Below are 20,836 nucleotides of genomic sequence, written 5' to 3' on the forward strand. Positions count from 1 at the left end.
AGATAATTCCATTAAAACTCTTCCTGTAATCCTAAATATGTACAGTCCAAAAATGATTCATTCAGCAAACATGACATGCCTACTATGTGCGGGGTACAAAGGAACACACAAACTAAGACGTGTCTGCCTGCCCTCACAGAGCTGACAAGAGACAAGAGTCTCTAACGAAATGCAAAGAGACTGAATAGCTAACTTAAAGACAATTTATAAGGAACACTCATGTGTCCAAACTTGAATTTTGAGAGTGAACATGATAGAAAGAGGATCCGAAGGTATAGATTTGAGTCCGGCTGTAATCACTTACCAAATGTGAACAATTTACTTTCATTCTGAGCTGGTCCATTAAATGGAGGTGATGTCCTGCTGTCTATTTTGCAAGGTTATTAGGAGGAAAGTCATATATAACTTAGAGTCATGGGACCTGAGTTCGAATGCTGATTCTGTCATTTATTACTTGTGTGACCAAAAGGCAAGCCACTTAACTTTTCTGAGCTTCAGTTTCCTCATCAGTCAAGTGAGATTAGACTAGGTAGTCTCTGAGATGCCTTTCATCTCTCTATCATCCTTGAGCTATTTTTTTTTCATATATTGGATTTGCTTCAAGTAAGGTACATCTGAAGTCACGTAATTGAGAGATGAGTTCCTATAAAGTGAGAATCTTTTTATGTGAATTCAGGAAAAATTTAGAGAAAAGATGGTTGTTTGGGGGGTGGGGTCAGGAAGCCAATCTCCCTGCCATGCCCCCTTTCTAAAGACCTTTTGGAAAATGTCTGCTTGAGAACAGTGGTCAGAGAGGATGGCCCAAGCTGGTCTGCTGGAAAGAAATTGTTACTCATTGTGACCATTGTGCTCATTTGTGCATTTGTGCCCTCCAGGGATGGAAGAAGTAAGTGCTAGGAGGGGAGCAAACCACCCTAGAGACCTCCAGTAGGTCAGAGGTCAAACCTAAAATACTGGCTCCCCTTGAAGCCATAAGCAGCTGTGGTCATAGCCCAATGATCTCAGGCATCTTAGAGGCAGCAGTGCCACTCTCCCGGGTCACTGTGTCGAATTCTAATTGATCATGTCGGTGAGGATGATGTCCCTCCACAGAAAATCCGAAGCCATGGAAGCATTTCTAACATGAAAGTGTTAGGAGTTGGTGGCTAGGGGTGGCCTTCTTCATTCATCTGCCCTCGGATTTGAAAAACCCCAAAACTTTTCCTTGCTGCCCCTTACTTCCCCAAAGGCCTTTCACCCATGGAGGAACTAGCCCTAGCAAGGCTCCGTATGTCAGGGTGATATTGGGCACTCATCTTGTATGGTACAAGGAAGAAAGAGACAAAGCATTGCTTTCAGTCCAGACTGTCTGAATGAGTTGTTCTGAGAATCTCTCTTTGGCATGTAACTGGGAGTGAGGCTCCTGGCCCTTGCTGGCCTTTTTTTCTTTTGCCTAAACTTCCTCAAACAACTTCAGTCCAGGTTTCCAATTGACTTTTAGTAATTCAGCTTTTTCCTTTACTAAATTAAAAAAGCGGGGGATGAGGGAAGGAAGAGGGTGGGAAGAAAGGGAAGGAGAAAATATTTCATGCCAGTGGAATGAGCTTGATTTATGATCTGGACCAGAACAGATCAGGCCCTTGTCAGTATAAATACAAGCTCCCAATGACCGAACCCAGGACTCTGCCTCATTGTGGAGCCAACCTAGCCCAATTCATGTCATTACCTGGCTGATGATGCTGCAGAATCAAAAACGACCCTTGTAACCTCGAGAGGTCTGTGAATGTCTATTAGCATATTGGGAAGGCACTTCTTGTGCCTGCTCCTTATAGGCAGAGGAGGAAATGTGTTGAATCTTTTCCTGTCTGCATTTGAATATTCAAATACTTCATCAAATAAATGATAAAAAGGATAGTGCCTATTAACATTGCAAAAGAAGGCAGGCATGGTCAGAGTTGTAAAAATTACCTGTCTGTTGAAATTTACCTACTGGTGGCAGCAAATGGGATTTTAAAAGGGTAAGCAGGACATCCCAACTGCCCTCAGAGTCACATCCTTTCTGGCCTGCCCCTCAGTCTCTGGCAGTGCAGGGAGGGAGGTAAATGCACAGAACACAGGCAGCTGTTTTCCAGGGTGTGCTTCCCTGTGCCCATTCCTTTAGGAAGCTTTATTACTCTAGGGACTAGAGTACTTGCCTGCCTCCCATCCTTCATGTGATTTGGTTCTATCATTGTGCCAGAGGATGGTTGAAATATGTGATAAAGCATTTATTAAACACCTGCTGTGTGCCAAGCGCTCTTCAAGGCACTCTTCAAAACTGATTCCCCTCCTGGTAGTCCCTGTCCACACTGGCTATTATTGATGGAGCAGCTGCAGAGGCCTCCCTCAACAGGATACAGCATGGAATGTAGCAAGGAGAACTGCTGACTGTTCATGGGGTAACACTTGACCCTCTCCAGCCCATTTTCCACTAAGGAGACTTGAGGTTTATGGTGAAATCAAATGGAGCTGGACCACTCTACTCAATCTCTCTGTGCTGCTTTGGAAACTTCAATTCCCAGACCAGTTGAGATTTTGTGTAGTTTTGCCGAATTTCGTTGTTGTTGTTCTTTTTGTGGTGTTTTGTTTTGGATTCTTTGTTATAAGAGATGGCTTGATGGACGGATACGTTCATAAGGGAAGGGAATATAAAAACAAAAAAGATTCTTTTTTTAAAATTTTCAAAGAAAATTAAAAGAATGTACATTGTAGAGAGGTCTAGTGGCCATCACTGTAATGAAAGGAAGGAGAATAAAACGCTTACAGATAATCTCCTTTCCCCTCCCTGCCCCAAAAAACCTCCTGACTAAATGACCCTTAAGAATCACCCAGAAAGAGAAATACATTTGGCAGTGTGCCTTGCAGTCTCTCCTTTTCTCACCTTCCTTCCTTCCTTCTCTCCTTCTCTCCCTCCCTTACAGTCTGCAACTGTCAGGGCAACTGACAGAATATGGTTTGTAGAGACAGTAGGAGCTTCTCCAAAAAATGGCGTCTTTTCATACGGAAATGCTGAGCTAGGCAGAATCCAATTTTTCTGCCCCTGGTTTGCCTTCTCTGTGAAAGTACTTCATCTCAATGCATGGTTTTCGTCAACTCCACCCACACGTTTCTCCCTACCCCCAATCACAGTGCTGTGTCTCCTGTGCACTATTATCAGTAGAAAAATTGGGGTTTCCTCCTATTTGAATACTGCTCACTGATGGGGGAGGGGTGATTGAAAATTCTGATATTCTAGGCAGCATTCATAGAAGGAAGGCATCGAAAATATTTCTGATTTTCGTGAATTGAACTATATTAAATGGTTAGCTTCAGACCAGTATCAACCAGGGGAATGTTACGTCTGATACTTGTCCTATACTCGAGGAATTGTGGTCTTCTAAAATTTCCCTAGGTGTGAAATGGATATTCAATATTAACTATGTACCAGTAGGTCTCATGGCCCTGTTTACACTGCCGAAGTGCACAACTAGGGTCTTTTACTGGTTGCTTTTCAAGGGCCAAAAAGAAATTAATGTAGTAAAACAATAAATCTCAAAATGTAAGGAAAAAGTCCACTTTCCAATCATCTTGAATAGGTGGGAAATCCCTTGCCAGCATTAAGGGACCAGCTTAGTTGATGCCTTATCTTGGAGTCGATGGGTGAACCACAGCTTCACTTTTACAGAAGTCCTAAGAGAGTTTAGAGCCAGCCTCAACCTTTCTTTTGTGCACTTCTCCAGGTGATCTTCAGCAGCACCTGCAGGCCATGTTCATATTACTCCGCCCTGAAGACAACATTAGGCTGGTAAGTGTTTTTGATTAAGAACCTTAGAGGCAAAGCTCTGTTTTCCAAGGGAATGCCATGCCAAGACAGGTGCTCATTCAGTAGGTACTTATTCGGCTCTCTGGTTCTGCCCATCACTCTAGCACCAGGCCTCTAGGGGAGACTAAGAGGATGATGGTCTTTCTCAGCAGACTCATGTGATTATTGGAGGTGACTAGCACCTGTGGAACAAAGGCTACAAGGCAGTATCTGGTTGGTTAATTGGTTGTTGTCCTTTGTTCTCAAAAAGGACCAAAATGACATTACTATGTTACCATCAAGTTACAATGGATCTGACTGTAGCTGAGCAGACCAAGATGAGCTCGCAGTGTTCTAGAACATGTTGAGCAATGCAGTTTCTAATGAAGTGCCAAAATATGTTACAGGTTGTAAGTGTGATTGGAATTCAGATGAGGATAAAAGATGGCGGGTTGGAATAGGCAAGGCCTGCCTTTCTTAAGGGAAGTGGGATCTCAGGAGGGTCTTGAAGGATGACTGTGGTTTAAATTATCTGAAGGAAAGAGAAAAAGCCAGGTGTCAGGCCAAGCCTGAGCAAAGGCCTGTATGTGCTGCAGAGAAGACCAGGCTGATGGGGTGGGGAGGGTTTGCCCAGTTGCATAGGTAGCATGGAATCAGGTTGTTGAGAACCGTGAAAGGCTTGGCTGGCTTCTTGTCTACTACCAATGTCGCCACTCCCAGTTTGGTGAACTGGGTTAATCTCATAGTTTCTCTTCTTGCCCTTTTTCGATTGCTGACCTTTCTGATATTCGGGTTATACTTCCTGGGTATAAAAGTAATTTTGTACCCAAGAAGGATTATCAAGGGTGGGGAACCTGCAGGCCACATGTGGCCTTCTAGGTCCTTGGGTGTGCAGCCTTTTGACTGAATCCAACTTTTATTGAACAAATCCTTTTATTAAGGGGATTTGTTCTGTGAAGTTTGGATTCAGTCAAAGGGCCACACTTGAGGACCTAGAGGGCCATTCATGGCCTCAAGGCCACAGATTCCCCACCCCTAGATTAGATAAAGCAGTAGACAAACAGGAATTTGAAATGCCCATTAAGCACATAACCTGTAGAAGGCTCGTGCTAAGCCCTGGAGACATAAAGATTAGACGTGACTTCTGCTCTCAAGAAGGGTCATAGGAGGTCAAGAGCTGAGAGGAGCATTTTTGGTTCCTCATCCTCTTTTGGAGGCTTCAGTGTGGTGTGCCCCAAGGATCTGTCCTTGGCACATTTCTCCCTCTGTTCTTCCTCCTTGCTCCTGCATGCCCAGCGTCTCTCAGGTGTCAGTGCCAGTGATGCCAGTCTCCATGTCCAGACTTGACTTTCCTTCCAGGTTCCAAGTTCCAGACCTACGCATCCAGACCTCTTTAGGTCCTCTCCGCCTAGATGTTCAGTCCGCCCCTGACTCAACATGTCAAAACCTGAGCTTTTACTCTTTTCTCCCTTTACCTGCTCCTCCCTCTTAACTTTTTTTGTTTTCTGTTAACCGGACCAGCACTCTCCCAGTTTCCCATCTGAAACCTGGTGTTACCTTTGCCTCTTCCCTTCCCCTCACCTTTTATGTCTAGTTGGTTACTGAGTCCCCTGAATCCTACCTGCATGTGATCAGAGATTTAGAGCTGGAAGGGCCCTTGAGTCCAGTCCCTCATGATTTTACAGATGAAGAAACTGAGGCCTGTAGCAGAAAAATGACTTGCCCAAGTCACAGGTAATAAGTACCAATGTCAACATTTGAACCCTGGCCTCCTAATTTCAAATCCAGTTCTCTGCCCACTGTGCTACCCTACCTCCTAACGTCTCTTATATCCATCCCCTCCCGCCGCTACCACCTTCATACAGACTTTTATTACCACCCGCTTGGACTATTGGAAATGGGGTTTTCTACCTCCATTCTTATCCTTCTCTTCATACTGGTTAATCTTTATGGTTATTCTCTTGCTCAAAAACTTTGAATGGTTCCCTTTTGCTCCCATGTGAAGTTTGAACTCCTCAGCCTGTCTTTCAAGTACTTCCATGATCCAAATTCAGCTCATCTCATTCTTTTGCACACATCGTCTGCTTCAGGCATAATTCTGTCTCCCCAGTAAGCATTGCAGCATCCCACAGTTTCCTTCACCTGGCATGCCCACCCTCCCATTGTGATTGAATTTCTACCTGTCCTTGAGAGTCCAGCTCCAGGGCCACATGCTCCCTGAAGCCTTCTCTGGGCCTTTCTTTATCTTTATATCCCTGTTGTACTTACCATGTCACATTACCAAAAATACTCATCTCTGCTTGTGTCTTAGCCCCACCCCACCCTCACTAGTCAGGCAAGATCCCTAAGAACAGGAAGGATGTCTTATCTAAACATTGGGACAAGGTTCTGTATGTAGTATACAGTCAGACTGGATCGTTGGATCATTTAGTCCAGCCTCCCAGTTTTACAGTTAAGGAAACCAAGGCCAACAGAGGGAAGACAATTCCCCCAGGGCCACCTGTTGGTGGCAGAGCCAGAGCTACAGTTGACGGCTCAGTCCTTGCTTTTCTTAGTCGGCCGCCAAGGTCCCTTCAGGTTCTGAATCTATAACCCTACAATCCCTAGCGCTGAACATGTGGTTTCAGCTGTTTGACATTTTTAAAAATGAATTCAGAAGATTTAAATGATATTTCTGAACTAATTCGGAATTTGGACGTGACACAGTGTTTTACAGTTATATCAAATTGTTAACCATACAGTCATTATGTTGCAGACCCTTAAGTGAGTCGTCTTCAAGCCAGATCACTGGCTACATTGTGTAACTTTTGACCAGTCAGTGTTTTTTGTAGCTAAAAGGAGCTTTTGTAGAGTCCAAGCAAAGCCCTTTGTTTTAAGTTAAGTGTGGAATGTTAAAACTGTCATCTTGGGGCTTTGCATAAGGTTAAAATTTGGGGAGTCAGCTGAAAGTTCATTCTCTTATTTTCCGAATAACCCAACAGTAAATAGAGACACCACTCCCCTTTCCCTTCTCGCTTTTTGCTTTCTGAAAATGAGATTAAAAAGATGACAAGTAACTGGAATGAAGCCAGTGTGAATTCTCATGAAGAATATGTGCTTTGGGTACTTCATTGTTGGGCCACGACTTTCAAGCATCGATACAAAAAGTAGGCCTTTTAGATCAGGCTTAACAGGAATAAAGCAGAAGAAAGTTAAGACTCTCAAGTAACCCTTGGACTAACCTGTGGCCTCAATACTGGGCTACCTTCTGTAAAGTCGTGTTCTTAGCCCTCAGCTGCAGTGTCACTGTGGTGCTGATAATGTCAAGAAGCAGTGCTTTTGGAAGCAGGTTTTTTCAAAAATGGTTGAGATTATTTTTAGGATTCATGGATTTTAGGTGCATCCAGGATCCTCCGTGAAGGTCAAAAAGGATTGAAAACTGGTGCATCCCTTTAACCTTGATCATTTTTTTTTTTCTGAAGAAAAGAATCTTCAAACTCTGTTTCATGTCTGAAGTCTGTTTTAAATTGAGCTATAGATTTTGCTTTGTTGTTTGGCTGGCTGGAATTCAATATTTACCTACTTTTGAACCTCTGACAGAGCAGGTGAGCCCCGTGTCTAGACTTTGGACCTTCATAAAATAATTTTCCTGACAAGAGAGAAATATTGTTTGCAAAGGCACAATATAAGCAAGGCTCTTTTTCTTAGCAGAAAAAGATTTCAGTTAAGGCAGAGTCTTAGCAAGCTCTAATGGAATAATTCTGATGCTAAGGGGTGGTGGGGAGAAGAATAGCTAATGAGAAGTTTGTCTTTTTATCAAGAAAATGTTTTGTTGTGAAGGTAAATACTTTTGGAGCACAGTAATTGGTATGTTTACCCAAAGTCAACATGCCAAGTGTAGTGTGGGAAAGGTTAGTATGCAGAGGGTGATGGCCAGGTGTTCTTCTTCTTTACGAAAACTGAACACAAAAAATATGGCATTAAGTTGCAGCATGAAGAATTTACCTAGGGACAGTGGTAAACCCCAGGGGCTGTGGGGTTATTGCCTGGGCTCTTTAAATCCCTGCACACAACATGCGTGGTTACCGTCCTGATCCCTATCTAGAGTCAGAAAAAATATGCATTTTGAATTATGAGTAAAAGAGGATTTTCTGCATTTATTTTATTGAAGTTTAAGTGAAAAATGAAAGCAAACCAGGCTAGAGAAGAAACCAGAGCTAAGGTTGAAAATGACTGCTTCAAATGGACTTCCAGGCTCTGAAAGATGCCAAGCACCACCAGACATCTCAAATGAACACTTAAAATATGCAATCAGTCATTCCTTCTGAAAAGTGAAAAAGTTTCGTATGGGCTATTTCTCAGGTACATTTGAAGGCTGTTGTGATGAAAACAAATTCTCTCAAAGTTTTTCTGAATTCATCATAGCAGCCTTTTGTATGGGACAGAATTTTTAAATAATAGGAGAGACATCTTTGAGAGAAACAAAGTAAATTTATTCTACAAACCTTGCGAGATTTGGGCACACCTCCGTAATGGAGGAGGCAAGGTAAAAGGGAACCTGCCTTAATTTATAGTCTTAATGAAAAGATTCCCACCCACCTCTATCCCATCTCACCATTGGCTGGGAGGTGGGCTTACAGTCTAGGCGCAAAAACTACACAGAGAACCAAGATTGATCCGGTCTATTCAGGTTTTTTCCCTATCAGAACTCAACTGCCAGGGTAGCGTCTGAAAGTCTAGAAGAAATGGGGTGGGGGGGAGGAGGGACTCTTCCTGGAGCAGAGAACAAATAGCTCACAGGAAGTTCATTATTTTCTAACATCTGAGAGAGAGAGAGGGGGAAGGCATGCCTTCCCAAAATTACAAGGCCAAATCCCAAAACCTCTCCATTAGACATACCCTGTGAAGTCTTTCATAATTATCCGTCCCATTCACTTTCGTCAAGGAATTTTCTCAGTCAACAGATACCCAGAGAATAACTGCTCTTTGGTGGAGAAGTCTGTTTGTGAAATTGGTTCATGTGAGACCAAGGAAGCCCTTAGGCTTAAAGGCTTCTTGACAGGGAAAGCTATTGAATGTTGAAATGGTAATGGTATATCAAGGGAATTCAATTCATCAAGCACATGTGAGGCCCTGTCCTCACTGATGGGGACCCAGAGACAAAAATGGCACAGCTTCTGCCCTCAAAGAATTTACCTTGACTGGGAATTTACCTTGACTGTACAGTGAAATACACTATAATTTGTGGAGGGAAAGAGCCATGACCCACTGGAAGAATCAGGAATATGGTAACTTATCCTCGTACTGCACCTTGAAAGAAGAAAAGAATTCTGAGGAGGGAATGTTCCATGGGAAGGAAGGCGGAGATCAACTGTAGGCCAGCTATACCAGGCATAGACCACAAGGCTCCCATGGTGGAGTCACAAGAAAACCTGTCTGTCCTTGGAGTCATTAAGTTGTGTTCGTGGGCTTGTTCTTAAACTCCCTAGCTAAGTGAGACCACATGGACGTTCAAGCATGGCCAAGTCTTCACTCTCTCGCCTAGTAAAGGAGGATCACAATCCTGGCATTACAAATTTCAGGTAGTAGCTCTGAGTCTGGAAATCTGAACTTGGTTCTTAGGAATATCAGTAGTTGAAAAGAGAAAATGCAAGCAGATCCATAATTTACTGAGACTCCAAGGAAAGAAAGTACGTATTAGAAGGCCCTGTCTGAGGGTCAGCTCTACATGCTGCCTGCCCAGTCTATGGGCCACACAGAAGATTCTTCTCTTACCTGCTTCCAAATCAGGGCCTCTCCAATCTTATATTCCACATTGCTTCCTGACCCCAAAGAAACTTGGAAGCTACTATGAATTCTAGGGAGTATTAGGCAAAGGATGCCTTTTAAAATTGCTTTTACTCAAAGTGGCTTAGTGAAATAAATTAGATTATGTTAATCCTTCCGCAAGTGGGGGTTGCTGTAGAAGAATGCAGAAGAAAGCTGGAGCCAGGGCAAATTTTTTGTTGTTTGTATATGCCTGTGCCTCCCAGGAGGCATTGAGATTCTCCTCTCACACCTCTTAGAGGATATCTAAATATAAAACATCATAGACTCCTCTTAGTAAAGGTTCAGACAGTATTTTACATGCTGTCAATAGAATTGTGATTAAATCCTAAGAATCGTAATACTTTCAGTCTTGAATCCAACTAAAAGGCCTAGAACAGAATGGCCCCAGAAGCTCATCCCAGCTCATGTTAACATATATACCTGGTATCTTACCCACTGGGACAGCTAAGTGGTACAGTAGTTAAAGCACCAGGCCTGGAGTCAGGAAGACAGATCTTTCTGATTTCAAATCCACCCTCAGGCGCTGTGTGTGACCCTGGACAAGTCACTTAACTTTGTTTGCCTCAGTTTCCTCTTTTACAAAAATGTACTGGAGAAGCAAATAGCAAATCACTCCAGTATCTTTGCCAAGACAAATCCAAATGGAGTCACAGACAGTTGAACCTGCTTGAAAAAAAACAAAAACCTTACCTGATGTACCAGTGGGTCCTTTCCTCTAGGGTTAGTGAGCTTTCATTTGAATAGAATATGACCTACCATTTGATATATAATTAAGATATGCAAAGAGCCAAATACCCAAGGAACTTCTTTTAAAAGTTCTTAGCTCTCTAGGTAAGAAATGTCACATGTCACCATGAAACATCTCTTATAAAGAAGGCCTTCCACACTTAACTTAGTAGCTTGGGTTGCATCTAATTTTTTTCTAGCAATTTCTCCCCTTTATCAACTTTGATTCAGTCACTTAACTGCTACCACTTGGTGTAGGAGTTACTCCTATGCCAGATGTGTTTTAAGAGTCACAGCCAGAAACTCCCAGAGCTGGAGTGGAATGAAAAGGGATGCTGACATGTTCAGGAAGCCAAACCTGATGGGGACAGAAGCAGCATGGAGAGAGTTCCCTTTTTGTGTTAAATTAGAGCCAACCAAGGCAAGAAGAGTTCAAACATGTAACATCATTGAAATCTCATTTATTACAGTGTTCCAGTTTACCCTAATTGGGTTTCATGATGAAAATGATTGTAACTGTCTTGGGAGCCGTTCCAGAAGCCCTAGAATACAAGAAGAACTATTAGCCAGGCCACCTGGGACCGGGGTGCATTTCCATCTGTCCCAACTTCTGGCTTGGTATTGTTTGTGCCTTCCTTTAATCTGACCTCAGCATGCTAGAGCTGGCCTTCCACTTTTTTGGTGGTTTTTTGTTTTTGTTTTTGTTTTTTTAATCTTAGTTCCTCTTGGCTTCTCTTAAGTGTGTTTTGCTTGAATTACCATGATGTGGCTTTCTGGAACACACATTGCTGTTCTCCATCTTGTAGACTTGGCAACACGATACCAGTATTACATTTTCGTGGGGTCAGCCCTTGTTAGAAAGCGTGCGTTCGTGTGTGTGTAGTTGCTATTTGTGCTTCCCAGGCTTTTCTTAGGATGATACAATGGAGAAAAGAATTCCACCATTTACTACTCCAAATTCAATTCCTATACCTATGTTTCATTAGTCTCTATACCCAAGACATTTGGGCAGATGCTAGGCCTGCTGTGTTTTGAAAGATCTCTAAGTTCATCATGATGAGTACTCTGCAGACGGCAACCTTGCCTTCCACATCTTATCCCTTTCATGAGTTACCCTGGCCAAAGGAATTCATCTGATGGTGGCCAGTCTAGAGATTCTAGAGATACTTGATTTGGCTGATCCTTAGTGATAGCTACACATTCCATCATTGGGCTTGTGCCCAGTCTTTCTGGCTTGGTAAGACCTACCAGACCTTGTGTTCTGCTGGCCTACCTTTTGAGAAACTTCAGTCACTTGTTGGCCCATAATAAGGCATCACAGCAAAACTCCAGTAGAAATCGGGCAAGGGATGACCAAGTAGAAGATGGTTCTAAGAAATTCCAGTTGTAATTCCACTCTCCCAAGCACAATCAAGAGAGAGAATTATGGTAACTTGAAGTACTTTACTCCTGAGATCTGAAAACAGGGTTGGGCAGGACTTCGGAGGGTCAGTAGATTATTGATTAAGTAAATTGAGTGTTGTTAAAAGTCAATATAAGAAACTTCTTAAGAAGTAATATTTCTGAAACCTGAATTTTTAAAAAGTCTTTTAATGTTTATTGTCAGTAACAAACATGTATTAAGTGCCTACTATGTGCGACACAGTGCCCAACACTGTGCTGAGTTCTGGAGATACAAAGAAAGGCAAAGATTCAGGAAGCTCACCATCTAATGGGCAGAAAACATGCAAAAACTTTGTACAAATAAGATGTGTACAGGATAAATTGGAGATCAACAGAGGAGCTCATAAAAGATTTTCTGTAGGAGATGAGAAGGAAGCCAAGAGGTAGTGATGAAGAGAGAACACTCCGTGCATGAAGGCCAGCCTGTGAAGACGCCCAAAGCTAGAGGATAGAGTGCCTTGTTTGTGGAATAGCCAGGAGGCTGGGGCTGACTGGAGAGTACTGGCACAGAGTAAGATGGAAGAAAACTGACAAGGTAGGGGCAAGATGGGAAAGGCAGCTTAGGAAGGGCTTTGAATGCCAAAACAGAGGATCTTCTACTTGATACTGGAGGTGATAGGGAGCCACTCGAGTTTATGGAGGAGTGTCTGTGTGTGTGTGTGATATAGACAGACATGATCAGACCTGCATTTTAGGAAGATTTGGCAGCAGAATGGAAGATGGACTGGACTGGGGAGAGACTTGAGGCAGGTAGACCCCTCCCCCCAAGCAAATTGTTGCAGTAGTCTAGGTGTGAAGTGATGAGGACTGCCACCACGGTGGGGGCAGTGTCAGAAGAGAAAGTGGGGTGTATTTGGGAGATGTTATGAAGTTAAACCTGACAGACCTTGGTGATGAGAGAGATTATGGAGTCAAGCAGCGCTGTCCAAAATGCGGCCCACAATGCGATTTATGCAGCCCTCCTACAAACATAGCAATTTACATAAGTGCTTTAGTCACCGAAGCCAAGCTACCACAGAATTCCCACTAAAATGGCAAATCAAAATATATTGTCCATTGTTTCAATAAAAACCTAAGATTGGACAGCCCTAGATCTAGAGCCTGGGAGAATGATGGTACCCTCAGCAGTAATGGTGAAGGTAGGCAGGGTTTGGGAAGAAAGAGGAGTTCCATTTTGGACATGTTGAGTTTAAGAAGTCTACGGGATAACCAGTTTAAGATGTCTAATAGGCAGCTGGAGAGATGATACTAGAGTCAGAAGAGAGGCTAAGGCTGGAGAAGTAGATTGGAGAACTGTCAGCACAAAGATGGGAGCTGATGAGATCACCAAGTGAAATAGTCCAGAGGAAAAGCCCAGGACTGAACGCTGTGGGACACCTATGGTTAGTGAGCAGGACCTAGACAAATTCCATCAAAGGAGACTAAGGAGTGGTCAGAGAGGAGGAAAACCAGGAGAAAGGCCTGTTCCAAACACCTAGAGAAGAGGGTGACAGAGGAGGTCCAAAAGGGTGAAGATCGACAAAAGGCCATCAAGTTTGTGAATGGAGAGGTCATTAGTAACTTTGGAGAGAACAGTTTTGATCAAATAATTAGGTCATTATTGGACAAGGACGTGATAGAAATGTAACCAGAAAATCTACTACAAATTCCTATTTAAACAGGAGTGAAGGTCCACGATATGACTGTAGTTCTATCTCTGGAAGTTATTTTGGTTTCTGTTAACCTTACAGGCTGTGAGATTGGAAAGCACATACCAGAACCGCACGAGATACATGGTGGTGGTTTCAACCAATGGCAGACAAGATACTGAAGAGAGCATTGTCCTCGGGATGGATTTCTCCTCTAATGACAGGTATGGTGCTGAGCACAGAGAACCTCCTTTTAAAATAAGCTTTGCATTTTGTATTGAAATAGACATCCTCTTGCATAATTCAGTTCCGTGCATGAAACTGGGATGGGGGAGGTGTGGATCTTAGACACCAAGTCTAGAGAGAAATGAGGCAGTGAAACCCTAAGCACTTTGAAAAACAACCACCCTGTTTTGTCTTCTGTACCTCGCCTTCTCTCCCCGCTGCCCTCCTTCCCCCACTTTAAAAAACAACTATTAACCAGGTAGATCGTGTTCCTAGGGAAAGTCAGTTAGTCAGTTGTCTCCTTATCTCCATCTGTTAGAGTTTAGTTTGGTTGGGCCACCAAACTGCCCATCAGGCCTGACTCCTCGGTGTCTCCTAAGTGTAGTATGCAGACTCTCATCTGAAGTATTTACCTGTGGTCATAAGCTGTGGTGTTTCCAAGCCCTATATTCTTTGTCGTTTTCCTCTGTATTTAAGAAAACTGTGGATCCCTAAGTCATATCTGCATTCAGTTCAGTTCAGAAAACATTTGCCAATAAAAGGCTTTTATGCGCATGCACCTTTGTTGGGCCTAAACAGGATGTTAAATCTTGTAACTGAAGCCATCACATATCTCTTTGGCCTTTGCTGCTTTTTGTTGGTGAGGTTTAGTGCTTTCCTTTTTTCCATTTCGTTTTCTGGAGAAGCCTTGGAAGGGCTGTGGAATGTGGCTGCTAAGCAAATCTTTGCTGTCCAGATAATAAGCCTCAGGAAATCCTGCCAGGTGTCTCAGCACACAGACTTCCTGGTTTGAAACGAGAGTGGAACTCAGGGCCTGCTGGAGGTGGGACCCAGACCCCAGGAGAGAACCGCCATCCAATGAGATCAGCTAAGGCAGCTGGAAACCAATATCCCGCTATTTCCCCAAAAGCATTGCTTTATAAACTTTTCATTCCAGAGTTAGTCCTGGAGCTTCCCAGTTATCCACAGTAGCATCAGCGTGAATTTGGGAGTTGTTGGGGGTGGGGGGTTGTCACCAGAAACACACAGCTGTGACTGTTCCCTCATTTATCATGCATTACCATGTATTGCCTTTCATTTTATGTGGGATTTTAACCACCCATGGGCAGCTTTCTCCCATTCAGGTTTAAGAAGGGAGAAGCATTTCCACCTTTTGTGTGGCTTGGGCATGTCAGCCAGCATTTGTCTTGTCAAACTCTTACTTTCCTCAAACTTGCCTCCCTTTTCCACCATCCTAGAACTCTGTGATGAGGGTTTCACAACCCTCTTCATCACTCCAGCTCTTCTCCCTTTGTTTAGATTCCCCACCCTGACCTGGGGAGCAATCTAGAAAGACCATCTCTGCTAAGCTAAACGCAGCTTCTTTCCCAAGTTGGTCTGCAGCTTCCTGTCACCAGAGTCAGAGGGGAGGTGCCAGCTCCTCCTGGCCAGAGAGATAAAGCAGTCAAGAGTCAAACCTGATCTCTGTGATGGTGTCCTGAGCTTCAGCACCACTCATGAGGAGGGCTCACTGACATGTGCTCGGGGCAACACTTCTTTCCTCTGGCTGTAATGGTATTGCCAGAACCATACCTAAGAGCTGCCATCAACAAGTGGAAACTTCTCTGTTCTGTGGGAGCAGACAGGACACGAGAGGAAGCAGTTAGCTCAAGGAGCTGGGAATTGCTATGTTCTTTGTCCATCTTGTAACTCAGGCACCCCTAGTGCTCCCCGGCACCAGACACCCAAAGTCCTAGCCAGCAGAGGACCGAGACTAGGGCTACAGATCAGCTCAGCTCCATGTTCATCTCAACTCCTGTGGAATACTCACATCACTGTGTATACTATTGTGTGAAAGCTTGAAGCTTTAAGATACTTTTAAGCTGAAGTTAGAAAGCTGGTAGTCTAGGCCAGTGGTGTCAGATTCAAATGAAACAGATCCTGGCATATTGACTTGAAAAACCACAAATTAACAGTATCTGTATTGGGTTGTATTTTTATTGATTTTATTAAACATTTCCCAATTATATTTGAATCTGGTTAGAGCTGCATGGAGTTTGACCCCTCCTGTCTAGGATATGGCATCCCCAAGAATCTCTTTAGGGTTGCTCCAGCCAGTTAATTTCACCTATGTGCTACTTTAATTGAGCCACTTAAAATTATTTTTAAAATGCAATATAGTCTTGGTTTCTAAATGGCACTGCTCCAAATAGGGCTTCAGGGGGACAAACCTGTAGAGTTTTAGGGTTGTTAGATTGCCTTCTTACTAAGTAGGAAACATACCTACGAAAACAAAGGCCTGACTGAGCCTTATGAGGAAAGCCCTCGAGGTAGGCTAGATCTTACCCTCCCAGCATATTTTAAGTCAAGCTTCAGTTTCTTACAGGTGTCCCCTTCCCAGCGTAAGAAGCTCACTCTCCTAAACCAAGTTCTACTGAGAATTCTCTCTGACATGTTCAGATGTCTCTCTCTCTCTCTCTCTCCCTCTCATATCCCTCTTGTCACACTCGGGCTCTGAGCCTCTGCATCTTCTGCCATAGCTCCTTAAGCTCTAGGGACCCCTAGTATTTATAGCACAAGTTATATGTGTTGCTAGGGACCCTGCTAAGTACTCACTAAAAAGACACACTAAAAATAATCCCCCTCTACCTTGGGAAGCCATTTTCAAAACATATTTTCCATGAGCTCATCCCATTTAGGCAACAGAAATAGTGAGGCGGCTATTTCTCTCCTGAGTCTGGGATGGTAGCCATGCCTCTGTGTAGCAGATTCTAATGTGAGTAAGTTATTCCAACCTTGATTTGAATCTCATGAGCTCTGGAATCACTGGTGGTGGTGTTGAGTAACACCTGGGGCAGTGAGTGCAAGAGAAAACATTAGACAGAACACAGGCAGCCAGACATTCATGAGCCACACAGCCGCAGGGACAGGTGTAAGGTTCCTCACTTTGCTTACTTACCTTCTGTTTTTGAAGCAAGCTAATCTCTCTCTCTCTCTCTCTCTCTCTCTCTCTCTCTCTCTCTCTCTCTCTCTATCTCTCTCTCTCTCTCTCACACACACACACACACACACACACACACACACACACACACCCTCTCTTACCTTTGTTTAGGATTTTTAATTTATTAAAGAATAAGTCCCCATCTCTTTTAGATAAATTATCCCTAAGCACCCACAGCAGAGCACAGGATTCTTCTTAAACCAGGGAGTATAGAGCGTTATGGAGAAACTAGCCCACCACAAGACCACAAGACAGGGTTTTGGATCTCACTCCCAAAGGCCTAGAGGCAAGCACAGTGGAACCATATTTGGTGGCTCACCCTTGTCTGGAGAACCTGTGTGGTTAATGATCTGAGCACAGGCTGAGAGTTAGGATCTCTTAGCTGTTAGCCCCAGCCCGTTCATTGATGTAGTATTAGGTCCCTGAGGCCAGTTGCTTAATCTGTGTCTATTAAAATAGAGATGATGATACTTTACTGGAAGGTTGCCCAGATTCATTAGCCTTTAGACACCATACATGGGCTTTATTATTCATTGCTGACATTCTTACCAAGTTTCAATAGTGGTGGCAATTTCATGGCTTCTCACTATCCGAACTTGGCTTCCCAAATGTTCTAAAGTTGTTTTCTGTGTGTATATTTTGTTACTCCACCCCCATCCCTAGTAGCTACCCTACCCCTCCTTTACTTTTGTATTCCCTTCAACTGCCATGCTCTGTATGCCTCCTGGTATTGGAAATCACAGTCTCAAAGGCTTTCATTAAACACAAATGAAGACAACCCTCAGAGTTGACTGGGAATTGTGTAACCTAGTAGTTTCTCTTCCTTGTTGGATGAATTTTTCAAAATCAACTGTGCTTTGAAATAGCAGGAAATGACTGGGTCTCTTGTTCCCACAGTAGCACTTGTACCATGGGTCTGGTCCTGCCTCTCTGGAGTGACACCCTTATTCATTTGGATGGTGATGGGTAAGAGCTTCCCCTTTTCATTATGCCCATGGGTGGGGTTCCATCTTACTGCACATTCATTCAGCTGAATGGGAGGCCACTGTACTGTCAGGCCAAAAGCTCAATGAGTCCTTTTAAAACATGTTTTGTAAAATAGTGGGAAAAAATATATAACTTTCCATTTTCTCTAATTCTTGGGCTTCTAGGCCAGAGATTAAGCATTGTATCTGTGTGGTCCTTGTAAGTCTCAAAGCAAGAAAAAGCCACTCAAATGGCCAGAAGTTAAGTCAGAGCTTGAGTGATTTGCAGTAGCCCAGAGGATGATACATCCTGTTTCAATCAAGTGTGTTGCTTCTCTGCCAGCTGTTGCCCTACTGTGTAACATTCTTCCTGTGCCAGTCACAACATACTCAGCAGTGACCCCAGGGTTATAAGAGGCTGTCCTAATAACAGGAAGCAAGAGACCAAGCTGTTCGCAGCAGCTCCCAATGCCAGAGTTCAGTTTCTGTATCTTAGAGGTCTTCCAAATTGTAATGCACACCAGGACAGTTTGTCCCCCCCTACAGCTGGAAGTCTCTGTTGACTGAAAGCTGTGCCCTGACTTGACTGTGCAATTCCAGTTGTTTTTCACAACATATAAAAACTAGCCATAATCATTCCTATGGTAAGCTTTTCACTCGAGTGCTAGACCATGGTGGGTTTCCATGCAAGTGCTGGCATCCCTTCTGCCACACCAGCTGTGCCAGAGTGGGAAAGAGCTTTGAAAAGCACAACGGGAGTAACCCCCTCTGACTGGTGGTATTTGTTTTATTCTCTTTTCTCCTTAGTGGGTTCAGCGTTTCAACGGATAACAGAGTTCACATATTCAAACCTGTGTCCGTGCAGGCAATGTGGTAAGATGTCTTTTTAAATATCTGTTTATGTGTTCTTGAGAGAGAGGCTGTGAGGAAGGGGCATTTGACATGGCAGCAGACCGTGTAAATGCTTATCTTCCAGTGCTGTTGTGTGTGATATATTGGTCTGGCTGGCATGCTGAATGGTGAGCCACTGACCACCACTGCAGTGTCAAAATCAGAGGCCCAAGTACTAGTGAAGAATGAAAGGAAGCAGTGACCTTAGAATTGTAGGCTTACCGGGCGGGAAGAAACTGAAGCCCAAAGAGGTTGTGGCTTCCCTGGGGTAGCACAGTGACTGAGAAACAGAGCCCAGCTGGATCACAGGTCTTCCAACCTCCTGGTCCAGTGCTCATGCCTTAGCATCACTCCTGCTAGCCAATTAGCCTTCGGGTTTCAGGGCAGAGAGGAGATCTAGCAGTGCATTTTCCTGAAGTATTTATCATAGATAAGGTAGGCCATCCAAGCACCCATTCACTGCACCTTTGAAGTTTTCTTCTTTGCCTGAGACGCAGCTGGTGGTGCAGTGGGTAGAGTGCCAGGCCTAGACTCAGGAAGATCTGAGTTCATATCTGGCCCATGTGACCCTGGACAAGTCACTTCACCTCTGACTGGCCCAGTTTCCCTAGCTGTAAAATGAGGATAGTAATAGCCTCCTAGGGTTGTGGGGATTAAATGAGTTAAGATTTGTAAAAAGCACTTGGCACAGTGCCTGGCACATAGTAGGCACCGTATAAGTGTTTATTCTCTTTCCTTCCCCTTCTAAACTATAACTATCTACTGACATAAACAAGTCTATATTTTTACAAGTGGAAAACTGTAGTTTTTGAAAATTAGACCATCCCTGACTAGTATCCTGAAGGAACTCCTTTCTTCTTCTTCCATGTTTTCAAAAAAAATAAGAGTGGTGGCTTGATTATGAGTTGGTTATGAGCCTCATGAGTTAATCCAAGTGGAAGGACGTGCCTTTCACTTCCTGTCCAGGTGCCTGCCTGCCCTCTGGTGGAAGCACTGATGACCAAGGGGCTGGGGAAGGAGAGCCAAGCCAGAAACAAGAGCCTCAGAAACAGACCCGGGAGAGATAATCTACCTGGGTGCCCCAGTTGGCTGTTATCAGGTGATTAGGGGAAAGGGCTGATCTGAACTATTCACAGTCTTATCACTTGATGCAGTAATTGAGGCACAGGACACAGTTTCAGGACCTGTGTTTGTAGCTGATTCTCAGATTCAAAGGGATTCATGAGAATCCATCTCCTGGAGTACACATGACCCGCTCTGCCCAGTGCTTAGTGGTGCCTGATCCACCCTTTGGTACCAGATGGAGCCAAATAACAGGAGTCTGCTGGAAGACCCCAGGAACAACTGCATTTTCAGCCTAATTGCTGGAGTGTACAAAGCTGTGTTCTTTCTCAAAACCCTGTGGATTCAATTAGCAACCTTGGGTCAGGCTTTGATGTCCTGTAGTAGACGGACTGGCCTGAGCCCTTTTGGCTTTTTGGAGAGAGGCCTTTCTTGGTTTGCTACATAAACTGATTTCCACATCAAAGTGTCATGTTTTCCAAGTGCTTCCCCTAATGGGAAGGTAGCTGTAGCAGCTTCTCAGAAGTCAGGTACATCCCGGCTGACATGTACTTAAAGTAGCCAGCACCTGGAAGGACCTCAGAGGAGATGTCGTACCAGAGTTAGTGGTTTAGGTTTTAAGTACATGCTCTAGGGTTCAAGAAACATGCCTCATGGAACCTGCAATTATCCTATTACAGTGAGCAAGAACTCTGCTGGGAGACAGGGCAACTGACATGGCTTTACTGAAATTCTCTGATACTTGAGCTTTGCCTTTTGTAACTAAAATGGGCTTCCTAACTTAGTTTCTAAGTGGAAATCTGCGTCCTGTCTGAAAACAGATTGGCCAGTCTGAAATGGTTAGTGGTATTGTGCTCTCCCTCTTGGGAGAGAGACGTGGCTGTCTGACCAGGAAGGTGTTTCTGAGCTGTAGGGTCCCAGGGTTATCTTGTTAACTGACTAGAGTTCTCCCTCTGTCAGTCTTGACTTTCTGGGTCCTGAATCAGCAGATTTAATGGCTGTTCAAAAGAGCCAGAACTGTTCTTCAGAAGCATTTCGAATATGTGTAGGTAGTTTAAAGAAGGTAGCAGCAATGAGAGCCCTCTTAGAGGCCAGTGCTTCCTGGTAATGCCCAGGGTGACCCTCATGACTTAAGGCCTTGCATGAGAACTCTTCTGAGCACAACGTATCAGTATCCCAGGAATCAAGGGGACACTATGTTGGGGCAAGATTCTGAGTCAGTGGGAAATATCCATTGCCCCTTAGTCATTAAATCATCGCATATCTTTAGTTCGATGATGGCCCCGCTGTGAAATTCGACCCCACTAAG

General features: G+C 43.9%; 1 protein-coding gene across 1 annotated transcript in view; it reads left to right on the plus strand.

Moving 5' to 3' along the window:
- SSH2 (slingshot protein phosphatase 2) overlaps positions 1 to 20,836 on the plus strand; it is a 247,613-nt gene that overhangs the window by 187,050 nt on the left and 39,727 nt on the right. The window contains exons 5-8 of the mRNA XM_036766773.1: positions 3,738 to 3,802; positions 13,507 to 13,628; positions 17,507 to 17,575; positions 18,382 to 18,447. Of these exons, the coding sequence (XP_036622668.1) occupies positions 3,738 to 3,802; positions 13,507 to 13,628; positions 17,507 to 17,575; positions 18,382 to 18,447 (322 nt within the window). The remainder of the gene's footprint in view (positions 1 to 3,737; positions 3,803 to 13,506; positions 13,629 to 17,506; positions 17,576 to 18,381; positions 18,448 to 20,836) is intronic.

This window comes from Trichosurus vulpecula, chromosome 7 (genome assembly GCF_011100635.1).
Source record: "Trichosurus vulpecula isolate mTriVul1 chromosome 7, mTriVul1.pri, whole genome shotgun sequence".
In the NCBI taxonomy this organism is placed as follows: domain Eukaryota; kingdom Metazoa; phylum Chordata; class Mammalia; order Diprotodontia; family Phalangeridae; genus Trichosurus; species Trichosurus vulpecula.